This window comes from Carassius auratus, unplaced genomic scaffold, assembly GCF_003368295.1.
Source record: "Carassius auratus strain Wakin unplaced genomic scaffold, ASM336829v1 scaf_tig00217098, whole genome shotgun sequence".
NCBI lineage: Eukaryota > Metazoa > Chordata > Actinopteri > Cypriniformes > Cyprinidae > Carassius > Carassius auratus.
Window position 1 is genome coordinate 154,263 of NW_020528894.1, and position 12,162 is coordinate 166,424.

At 34.7% G+C, this 12,162-nt stretch overlaps 1 protein-coding gene across 4 annotated transcripts in view; it reads right to left on the bottom strand.

The window, feature by feature from the left end:
• Positions 1–12,162, bottom strand: part of LOC113099998 (thyroid hormone receptor alpha-A) — a 36,263-nt gene that overhangs the window by 8,836 nt on the left and 15,265 nt on the right. For 2 of the 4 annotated variants that reach the window (XM_026264867.1, XM_026264865.1), the window contains exons 2-3: positions 5,140–5,356; positions 74–135 (exon numbers count right to left, since the gene is read on the bottom strand). In XM_026264867.1, the coding sequence (XP_026120652.1) occupies positions 74–135; positions 5,140–5,189 (112 nt within the window). In that variant the 5' untranslated portion in view covers positions 5,190–5,356. Of the gene's footprint in view, positions 1–73; positions 136–2,091; positions 2,165–5,139; positions 5,357–12,162 lie in introns of those variants that run through there. The other 2 variants (XM_026264868.1, XM_026264866.1) reach the window with 1 other exon arrangement.

Sequence of the window (12,162 nt, forward strand, 5' to 3'; positions counted from 1 at the left end):
GAGGGGGTAATGATGTTTGGGCAAAATGCTGGGGTTTAGACTGCAGAGACACCGTATGTAAAATCAATCTCACCAGACGTGCTCTTCAGAGAGCATTGACTATTCTTTCTTTTTCTCTTCACTCCATCCGGCCACCTGGAGAAAAAGAGGAGAGGGGAAAAAAAAGTGTACATTAAAATCAGAAACTATTTTTCTATTTCTATTTCACAAGATTGGCATTGTTAAATATCGTTGAAAGTTTGGGGTTGGTATGATTTTTGATATTCTTTACAGAAAGAAGTCTCTTATTCTCACCAAGGCTGCATTTATTTGATAAATAATTATTTCTTTAATTTATTAAATACTCTAAAATATTATTAGAATTAAAAATAACTTGTTTTAACATATTAGAATTTAACATGTTTTCATAATAATATCAATCAATGCTTAATATTTTGTGGAAAACTATGACACAGGATTCTTTGAATAGAAATTTCAAAAGAGAAACAGAAATCTTTTGTAACATTATAAATGTCTTTACTATTACTTTTGATCAATTTAATGCATCATTGCTAAATAAAAGTATTTATTTCTTTAAAAAATAAAATAAAAAAGCTGACCCTTAACTATTGAAAGGTAGTGTAACATGCATTTAGTTATTTATTCCATTGTTCTACAGTACATATCGTAAGGATTAACAGTAAAGATAGAAATCATCAAATGCAACAATGCAAAAACACTCCACGTGTCTGTCACTGGTCAGACACTCACACCAATGCTTGAGCTACTGTTGCCCTTCAAACAAACACAATAACGAGAGACTTTCTACAGCTGGTCTGCATATTAAGCACAGAATGGACATTTTAAGACTATTTTAATACATCAAACCATTCAAACACTTTCTTTCTTCAGTGGAACATAAATTAGGATATTTTGAGAAATGTGTCTTTTTTTTGTGAGAGGAAGTCAACAGTAACCAAAACTGTTCAGCTGGCAACATTCTTGAGAACATCTTTTGTGTTCCACGTAAGAAAGTCTTTCATAAAGGTCTGAGCAACAGCTGGAAACTCATCTCTTTCGATGCTACTTGACTTCATCATAAATATATATATAAACTTTCTCTTTCTCTTTATTTATTCCTTCCCTTTCTAGCTTGTACTTATTTGAACAATTCCTGAACTTGGTATTACGAGCACTTCCTGTGTCTGTTTGCCTCTTTAAGAAGAATCGTTTTATGTATTTGTTAATTGTAAGTCGCTTTGGTTAAAAGCTTCTGCTAAATGAATACATGTAAATGGTTGAAATGACAGGAGGGTGAATACATGCTGACAGCATTCTCAGTTTAGGTGAACAATCCCTTTAAGTGTGCAGAATAAATGCATGTGGTGACCACATGGTGGCACTGTTTAAAATAATTTCACACTGCATTATTCACCTCAGCTGATCTCTGTAGTTTGTTTATCAACAGTGTGGCATGACCATGTAAAACTAAAGGATCAGCAACAGACCAAACCACAAACCGGTTTCATATGTTAAACTCATGTGACTGTCTTCATGACTCCAAAACCACAATCAAATACATAAGCAACACTTTCAGGCAAGCTCCTCAGTGAACAACAACAGAAGACTCTGTCTGCGTGTGGAGGTTATGAACTCAGAAGCGATGTACAACAAATGAACCCGACACACCTCCATGAACCAGCACAGAGTCCAGATGATGTGAGGCAATGCTTGTGTGTATAGAGCTCAACACAACAACACACAGCCTAGTATATACACCAGTGTTACGTTATTAGTTCACTCACTGCATGAAGATAGCGCTATATCACAAATTACCAAAGCATGACAAATCTGCTAAGCCTTCAACATTGCAAACAACTGAAATGCAACATATTCAAATGCAATCCCACTTTATCACTCACATGGGATCTGAGTTTCATTAAACACACATGCACACACAAGATATCCAACCACTGACACTAATGAAATGTCTTCTCTCTATTGGATAGCACAGTATTAAGTCCAACTGACAATCTGCCCGTGCATCAAAAGACAAGACTGAACAAACAGAGGGAATGGGATGCATGGAGAAAAAAACATTTATGTTCTAACCTGTTGACATAATGGGGCTGTAAAATGTGCATGATTGCCGTCTCCCTCCTCTCGCAAAGCTGTCCGCAATCTATCTGCGGTAACAGGGATTCTGAGCTGGTAGGATGACACTTCTCTCTCTCTCTCTCTCTCTCTCACCCCATCCCGTTCCTCTCCCCCTCTCTTCACACTCCTCCTCCTGTGAGCCCCACCTCTCCTGCATCACTAACCCTCCACTCTCATCTTCCTCTTCACTCTCTCGCTCCTCTGCCATCTGCACTGTTGTCTTTTGACGTGAATATGAGAATGTGAAAAATCGTGTTATATTTCTTATTAATTTTGCCAACACATTTGATAATAGCCTTAATGTTCTTTTTTGGTTTACCTTTTTATGCATGCAAATATACAGTGGAAACAAATGACAGCAGCATTTTATTAAAAGAAGTTATATGATTTTCAACATTTTAAATCAAAGATATGCTTTTATTCCCAGATTTCCTCTGGTTTTTGCACCTCACCGCACATTTTTAGCAGTCATCTACATCTAAAAACAAAAATTAAAAAATTAAACCATCTATTATTATTAACAGCTGCTGCATTTCTTTGAGCATGAACAAGTTAAAAATGAGGGTTTCTATCCTCTTGGATCTCGTGGCTAAAGCTACACGTGAGAGGATGACACATCAAAGCAAAATCCACGTCAAAGTTCCACTTCCTCCTTTTTAATTCCCGCACATGCTTCCGAGGAGAGAGGAGCCGAGAGACGAGTGCATACACACAGACGCACACACACTCAGAGTGAATAAGCCTTTAAATGCTCACTCACGCGCACTTTCTGCTAATCAAATTACAGAGGCGTAATTAAATGGCGGATCGAGGCGATGCAGGACAAATCTGCCTTTCAGGGAACCATCTGAAACTTCTCTAGCTGCATAATAATCCCACAACTGACCCACAGGGCCCCTGGAACTGAGTGAGAGTGTGTGTGTTTGTGTGTGTGCGTGTGTGTGTGTGTGTGTGTGTGTGTGAGTGAGTGTGTGTGTTTGTGTGTGTGCGTGTGTGTGTTTGTGTGTGTGTGTGTGTGTGTGCGCATGTGTGTGTGTGGTGGTGCGCATGCAGTAACTAACTGAACGTCTGGGGGAGGGCGCGACCGTGAGACAGCACATGTGAGAGACACGTGCTTGGATGCTCCATATAAACACACACACACACACACACACTGATCACAGACAATCCACCGACTGTCGTAATGATTCAGTGTCCTGAATTGTCCCTTGCTACACAGTGGCCGCATCTGGCTTATGTACCTCTCTCTCTCCTGCACTATAATCTCACTCTCTATTTGTCTTATTCCATATCTAATCATATCATCTCATCGTAAAACATTTCACACACTTCGATGAATCATCAAGCACTCTGCATTACAATTGCATTCGGTTAGGTGATGTTAAAGACTTCTTGCACATGTGTGATGCAGTCACTGATTTAAATGTTATCATAATCCTTTATGTTTGATTTTATTATATACTTGAGTCTGATTGATCAGTCAAAGCACTGAGTGGTTAAATATGTTTGTATATTGACGATACTGTCACGAACTGTGTAGGAGGGAATGAACTCGGAGATGTGGATCAAAAAATAAATCTAAACACAGGGGATATCCACAGCAAGGAGTGGCTGGTGACACACAAACATGACGATTTGAGACCCGAACAAAGACAGACAGCACATTAAATGCACGGGGAAATGAGAACAATTAACAAGATACGCCTGAACTAAACGACATGATTATCAAGAGGGTAAACGAGGTCATGGCGAGCACATGGGGAGAGAAACACAGACAGTCCAGGGGCGTGACAGATACTGACACTCTATTATTGACCATTGCTCCTGGTAGACAATCTAGCTTTATGTCTCTCTTTACACTCCGAGGCCTCTTTCATATCACATGATGAAATAATTTAAACCCAAAACAGCATTTCGTGCCCATACATGATAAGTCGTTAGAGTGACAATTAGAGAAATTTAATATTTCATAATTATATAGACATTAATAAATAATTAAATAAACACTATTATTCATATTTAAATTATATTATTTTATACATAATACAACAACAACAACAATAATAATAATAATAATAATAATACGTATTATTATTATTATTCCACTCAAATTGTTATTCTGATTTATATAATAACAATAAATATGAATATAATAAATACTATAAACAATAAAAAAAAAAATAATAATAATAATGTTTGAGGTGATTATATTTATTGTAAGATTATTATTATGAATGTGTCGGAATAAGAGTGGAAAGCTTTATTATATACATTTTGTGAAAGTACAAAAAAGGTCTAGAAGGATGTCAAATTAGTGTACAATTATCTATTACTTAATTTGGTAAAATGTAACTCTTCATTATTATATACACAGGGTTAATCAAAACAGCACTTTAAATAAGATTATAGACTATGTATCTTTTTTTATTTTACATATATATATATATATATATATATATATATATATATATATATATATATATACACACATTTTTTATATTTTTATTTTTATGAAGCACCTTGTTGGGGTAGAATTTAATAAAAAAAATTACATTATTAAATAATAAATCCTTTCGAAAAAAATATAGTTTTTCTAAAACGTCAGTTATTTGATCAAAGCAGATCCAGTTATTGGTCGTCTCAACCTGTCCAAATACAAGCACATTAGTCAACCAAGTCACTCAGTTCATCCTAAAATGAAAATTCTGTCATCAACAATCACCCTCATGTCATTTCAAATCTGTATGATTTTCTCTCTTCTGTTAAACATAAAAGAAATGTTAGTAACCAAACAGTGTTGGTTACAATTGACTCTCAGCGTCATCAAACAAACAAGAAACATTAAAAGATTTCTCAAAATATCTTCTTTTATCTTCCACAGAAGAAAGAAAGTCATACAGGTTTGTATCAGGAGTAAATGATGACAGAATTTTTGTTTTTGGCTGAGCTACCGCTTTAAGAGCGGACATACAGTATTTTCTAAAAACACACAGGACAGCTCACCATGCCTCGTCTCCCTCTGGCAGGTTCAGCTCCTGCTCTTTGTGTTCCATTCACCTTGATTCCATCCAGCGACCAATCACAGGAGACTGAGGCGGACCCGACCCTCGACCCGCTTCGCTCAGCATTCGCAGGGTGAGTATCCGTCGGCTGCTATAGGACGGCTCATGGTGACATACCCCCGCATGTACTTCTGCCTCTGGATCAAACGCCTTTACACCTGTTAGAAAGACACACATCATTCATCTTGAATTAGCACAAAGAGAGTCCATGCTCCAGTCCCCTAGAGGCTGCACCAAACTTCATTTGTAAAGCAGCGGTGACTCAGTTTGCACACACGGTGGTGCACATGTGCACCAGATCACTGTGTCTGACCTCTTGCCCCCGGAGCTCAGGCCAAGCTGCTCTCATTAGAGGGAAAAGGCTAGCTGATAAACATGCATCCCTCACGCCTGTGTGTTATTTTTCCATTCTTGCTCTGAATCCGACATAGCTTCGCCATGCAAGGTCAATAAATCTGCCGTTTCCAAGGCAACCACTCGGCCTCTATCTTATTATAGGAAAGCTGAACTGGGTTATTCCATAATGGCTGACCTCGGTGTTTAATAATTCATCAGATCATTCCATCTTGGGATTAATTTAATCATTTCTTAAAAATATCTTAGAGATTAGGTTTGTGAAGCATGTCACACTTTCTGTTCTTCTCCCTTTCTCTGCACTGACATGCATTATCACCTGCGTTTCACACCTTAGCATCTCACGTTCTTAAACAGCCAATAAAAGCACCTCAGTCTGAATCAGTGTGATATATGAAGTCGTGACTCACGTGACGGCACCCAAGACAAGATCAGACACGAGGCGCCCCCTGAACACAAACACAATGACCTGCTGATTCTCTTATTTTAGAGACTCTGGCTTTAGATTAGTAAGTCTACAATAAAGTAAGCAGAGATGTTGCTTTTTTTATTTGTATTTTTTATTAAATATTATTTATTATGTAAGTGTCTATTGTCTAATAACTTTTGTGTGAACTTTTTTAGCTTTCTGACACTAATAAATAATTATTGTATACATAAATACAAACAATATGTAGGGCCCTATGATGCCCTGCGATGTGGAAAACGTGGACGGAATTGTGGAATCCAGTCATAAAAATTGAATTTACTGAATGATTCTTAGTGTCATGGAATTCGCCAAACTTTGTACGGATAAATCGAAAGTACGTCAGTACACTTATATTCAGATCTTGAAATAGGCTAGTGTCTGTGAATATTAAGCTGCAAAAAAGCTTTTAAATGGGTCATATGATGTTGCTAAAAAGAACATTATTTTGTGTATTTGGTAAAAGTAAAATTATTTTCCACATACTGTATATTATTGTTTTTCCTTTATGCCCTGCCTTTCTGAAACACATACATTTTTACAAAAGCTCATCTGTCTGAGGTTTGCTCTGATTGGCTAGCTATCCAGTGCGTTGTGATTGGCTGAATGCCTCAAGCATGTGATGAAAGTGTTACACCCCTTACTATATTTGGAAACACACAGCTTCTCCACGAAATGGCGGTGCCCCAACAATACTACAAACAATACTACAGCAAGAATAAAAGCTAGGCCTTCTTTCTTTGAGTAAACATTTGGACTGTGTTATGCAAAACATCTAACACAGTGACATAGACATGTGGGGGAATGTTTATATGAGGTGCTTTAGGAAGGCATGGATGAGTCTGAACTTTTAGAAAGAATATCTCTTTGGGTTTGAGACTTTACAGATCTTATATGCATGAACAGCTTGCAGCACTCCAGAGACAAAGGAAAACTTGAAATCGCATCATATGACCCATTTAAATCCGAATCTTGCATGTTCTGTTCTGAATATTTTATGCTTTCATTTGATTACCAGAAAAAAAATTGTAAAATAAAAGTATTTCGTAGGGCCCTAAAATGACATATAAAAAACTTGTAATAAATTACTATTAAATCACTTTTCATGATTTCAAGACATGCTTTTTTGATTAATACGCTTTAATTTAACCATTAAAATGGAGTAAAAAAAAAAAAAAAAAACAGAATCCAAAAATTTATTTATTAAACAGAATAAATAAAATTGATTTCATAGGGCCATAAATATTCATTATGAATATGAATCATTATTTTATAAATGTTATTAAGAATAACAATAAATTTTTTTGATTAATTATAAAATATCACTAATCATGAAATTTGTGAGCAATTCTTGGGCCAGGTACAACATCTTTAATATACATATAAATATAAAATAAATAAATAATATAAAAATGCAACATATATTCTTGCAATTCTGAGAAAAAGAAAAGACTGAATTGGGTGTTTATATCTCTATAAAAAAGTTGCAATTCCTTTTTTAAATCACGTGGCAGAAACAAGCTTTTGTTTAGACAAAACAATTTTTATTGTTAGGCTATAGGACATATCGTTTTATTTCATTTAGCCATTACACGCATATTGTAAAGAATTAAAGAATCAACTTGAATGCTATAATTTTATTCAACAAGCTACTGTAGTTGAACTTTTCCAATTCAATAGTTCTGGTCAATAGCTTCTATTGTCACTCTAATGGAACAATCGGATTGTGTGTGTGTGTGTGTGTGTGTGTAGCAGGCATCGCAACAGCCTTGGCCGCATACATAACCTTCCCTCAGGAAATATATTCTTTAAATCTGATTGTTCAACCATAGAGCCTTGAACACACTCTAAATATTCAGAAACAACTCAAAAAAAAATAAAAAAATACCTGTTACAGTATTTCAGATGACCACAAACTCCTGGTTCAATCAGGGATACTCCACTGCAAAATGAAAATTTTGTCATTAATCATTTAGCCCCATGTCGTTCCAAACCCGTAAAAGGTTCATTTGTCTTCAGGACACAATTTAAGAAAAAGAAATAGTTGAATAAAGTCATTATTTATGTTTTCTTCTTGTACAAAAAGTATTCTCGACGCTTCATATTGTTACGGTTGAATCACTGATGGCAGACGGACTATTCTGACGATGATTTTCATACTTTTCTGGACCTTGACAGTGTAACTTACTTTGCAGTCAATGGGACAGTCACAAGCCTCCCGCTTTTCATTCAAAATATCTTAAATTGTGTTCCGAAGACAAACAGTTTTTACGAGTTTGAGAGGACATGGGGGTAAATGATTAATGACAAGATGTTCATTTTGGGGTGGAGTATCCCTTTAAATTCTGTTGCTTTCTGAAACCATTCAAGTACAGACAGAGGACATACATTTGTATACAGCACATGCACAGTGTCCATATGGCTAAAACAGATTTTGGCAGAAGAGGACTCTTGGGATGCCAAGAAAATGACTGGATTTCCAAAACAAAATTGACCTCTCTCATTTCCTCCCTGGTGAAGTGGACCGCTCGCCCCATTTTCCATCTCTCATTTATTTTTGTAATGGGGAAATAAAGCGAGCAGAAACAGGAAACCAGCCTTGTGTGTTTAGAATTAAATAACAGAAACTCAAATAAGTGCCTTGAGCACCGAGTCTGCTTCTTTCGCTATGATACTGTGTGTATTAGTCAGGAAATGCATGTCTGGGCAGATTGTTTAGTTGAAAAGCTAAAACCATGTCAGTGAAGTGGCAGATTTGTCAATACACTTTAAGAAGATGTTTTTAAACTCTACACTTCATGTCTTAAAGCACTGAATGATTAAAAAAGCAAAGTCAAACACTGACTGGGACACTCCCTCTCTCAAAAGTCTAGGATGAATGTGGATGTGTCTTTCACTATAGTTAACTGAAGACAAGACATTTAAACTGAAACTCTGAACACCTAAAACTGTTTCATCTTAATTTTTCCCCAATGCAAGTGAAGACAGTCCTAAAATAGCCCACAAAAGATTATGTTGTGGAACTGATTCACACTCACACTTGGTATGAAATTTACAGATATCTTGAGGTCAGCTATAACTTTACATCCCTCACGATGTTTAAGTATGATAAAAGGAGAAAACGTGAAAGCTGTCAGCTGTTTCCTTTCCTGTGTGGTTGCAACTGAATTGTTTGAGACACCTCAAAAACTACTTGTGGTAAGAAGAAAAAAAATAAAAATGACTATCTATTTACAAAAGCAGATGAAATGAGATCACACTGCTTAAGACATTCTTTGAGACGCTGGCAAACCAAAGCCCTTAACAAATGAGAGAAGTCACTGCCAGAAAGGAGGCTATGGGAATTTCCCAAAAGTGAGCGGTGTATTGTGCATATAGGGACCACCAAAATCCTCATTTATGCTATATTACAGTTAACAAACACTGTCTACTATGGTGAATACACTGCATGACAAACACTTTGCATCTAATCTGCTGAAAATCAGATATCAGAACAAAAGCTTCTCGACTCTGCCAGGAGATATGATGACAGCCTTTTGATCAGCATGTGATCTCACATATAAAGGCACTTTTATTAAGTTGTAACTGGCCATGGTTTTTAAGGGGTATTTTTGAGTAGGTTCTTTAATGGTTAAGTCATTACAATAACAACATTGAGTGCAAAATGTCCCTTTGTAAAGAAATGGGATCGTATGTACAAGGATTGATGTCGGTGTATAATTAACTTCTATTTTTTTCCCTTATCCCTTTTTTATTTATCTTTCCTTCCTGTCACACATATTTTTCTACATACTTTGATGTGTTATAGCAACCCTTCTATATAAAAGAAGAGGAGATATTCCAAAAATTACTACAATTTACATTATATTTCACTGAAATACTGAAGCAGTATCCTTCTTTCTGTAAAAAAAAATAAAAAAAAAATGGAAAAAACAAATACACCTTGGAATTATAAGGTTCTATCTGCGTTCCGAGTAGTTTTGAGATATTGAGCTTCAAAGTTTTAGTATTCCATTTGACTGTGTAGATAGAACCTTATCGTTTTTTAAATTAAAAGTCCCATAGTGTACACAACATTATAAAAATCTATCACATGATGTAAATACGTTGACACAGAATAAGAATGTGAGAATAACTCAATTTTGACAAAAATCTCAGATACAACCTTATAATCCCAAGGGGACGATTTGATAAAATATTTACATATACAAACTAAGGTTTAAATGTTATCTAAGACATAAAGAAACTACTAAAGAACTAAAGAAACAGCTAGGAAATATATCAGTCATGATTGTTTTTTTTGTAGACAAAGAAGAATATGGAGTCAGCGGCTCCATTCATTCATATCTTAAAAATGAAGTAAACAATCTATTAAAACATACCAATATTTATAAATAACTCTGTATCTAACTGAAATCAATGACCAGTTAAAGCCATTAAGGGCTTGTTTTCATTTTAAGGCATGCCTGATTTTGTCTCAAAACTTACTGAATGACTTTTTAAGGATCTGGCAATGATGCCTATGTGAAACAGCAGGAAATGAAGCTAAAAAATGAAAACTAGCCTTTGGGCTGATTTGGGTACATTTACATTGACGAATGTAGATTAATGTACACTGTCCTTTTTTTGTGAAAGAGCATGCTGATGTGTGTGTCATGTGCCTTCAATGGCTCAGTTCCTCATCAGTTCATAGAGTGCAGCTGGTCTGGTGACATTCAGTCTGAGATGTAAATGTGCCTGTCAAACTGAAATGTAAAACAAACAAGTCATCGTCTCTGAAGTAGTGTAGTAGTGTAGTGTGGACCAGTATTGTTTTTAAAGTCCAGGTAAGCTGGGCAGGGGTACATGCAACACAAAGGAGAAAAAGACTCCTTTCCCAATCAGAACCACAAGAGCTTGATAGCAAATCTTAATAAAGGGTGACATTTGTAGGTTTTATTTTTGCCCAAATTACTATTATTATTTTGTTTGTTTTAAATGTTTTGATTCGTATACATATGTGAAATATTTTTCATGGTTTATTGTGAATATGTTTGATTAAAGTTAACAGCTATAGCTGTTTTTGAAAAAAAATGAAAAAAGTATTGTTATTATCATTATTATTATTATTTTGTAGTATATTTATATTTAGTATTATTATATCACATTTTGTGGTAATCAGCATTATGCCACAAATAACATTTGCTAGTGCTTACCTTGTATTGAACCCATAACTTTGCTTTAACAGATCCTGTGTAGTGTCTCTTTGTTTTTGTTTTTTTATTATTGTTATTATTAGTTAGAATTTTTCTACACTCTTTTAATGGTTAAATAAAACTGTATTAATCAAAAATGGCCCTGTGAAATGTGTTTTATTTTTTCTAAAATAATTTTTTGTTTCCAAAAGCAACTCTAATTAATTGATTTAATAAAAAAATATATAGATATAATTCTGTTTTTTATATATTTTTTTTCCAGAAAATATTGAGTATTTAAATTTTTCTGCTAATTACATTTATGCTTTTCAGTATCTGTGGAGTAAAGGAAACCGCGTGTCTGCGCCATTCATTCACACAGAGACATGCAGATTCATATTTAAATATTATTTTTTGCTGCTTAATATTCACAGACACTATGTTTTGATTGAAGTGTAACACTTACTTTGACGTATTCATCGTATTCAATACATTTCATGACATTCTGCATTATACAGTAAATTCTGCTTTTATTCCAGTCCACCTCACAGAAATCATAGGGCCCTACATTTCTGTCTTGATTTAATATATTTCAAAAGTAAGACCGGAGCTGAAAATGACATTATTTATTACATTTACCTTTTGAATAAAAAAAATAAAATAATAATTTGTATTGTTTTTTTATAAAGCATCTTTTAAACAAGATACATTTTCAAAATTACAAATCAATTTACAGAAGAAAATAAATAAGTGGAATACTCAAACTATTCCTTTAATTAAGTCTTATCTTACATAGTTTTGCTATAAAACATAGTTTTTCTTTTAATAATGTTTAGATTTTTTTTTATGGGACCAAATCAATAATTTATTTTTGGTGACAATTTATTTTAGGGTCCAATTCTCACTATTAACTAACCATTAACTATGACCTTTGCCTCAATTAACTCCTAATTTTCTGCTTATTAATAGT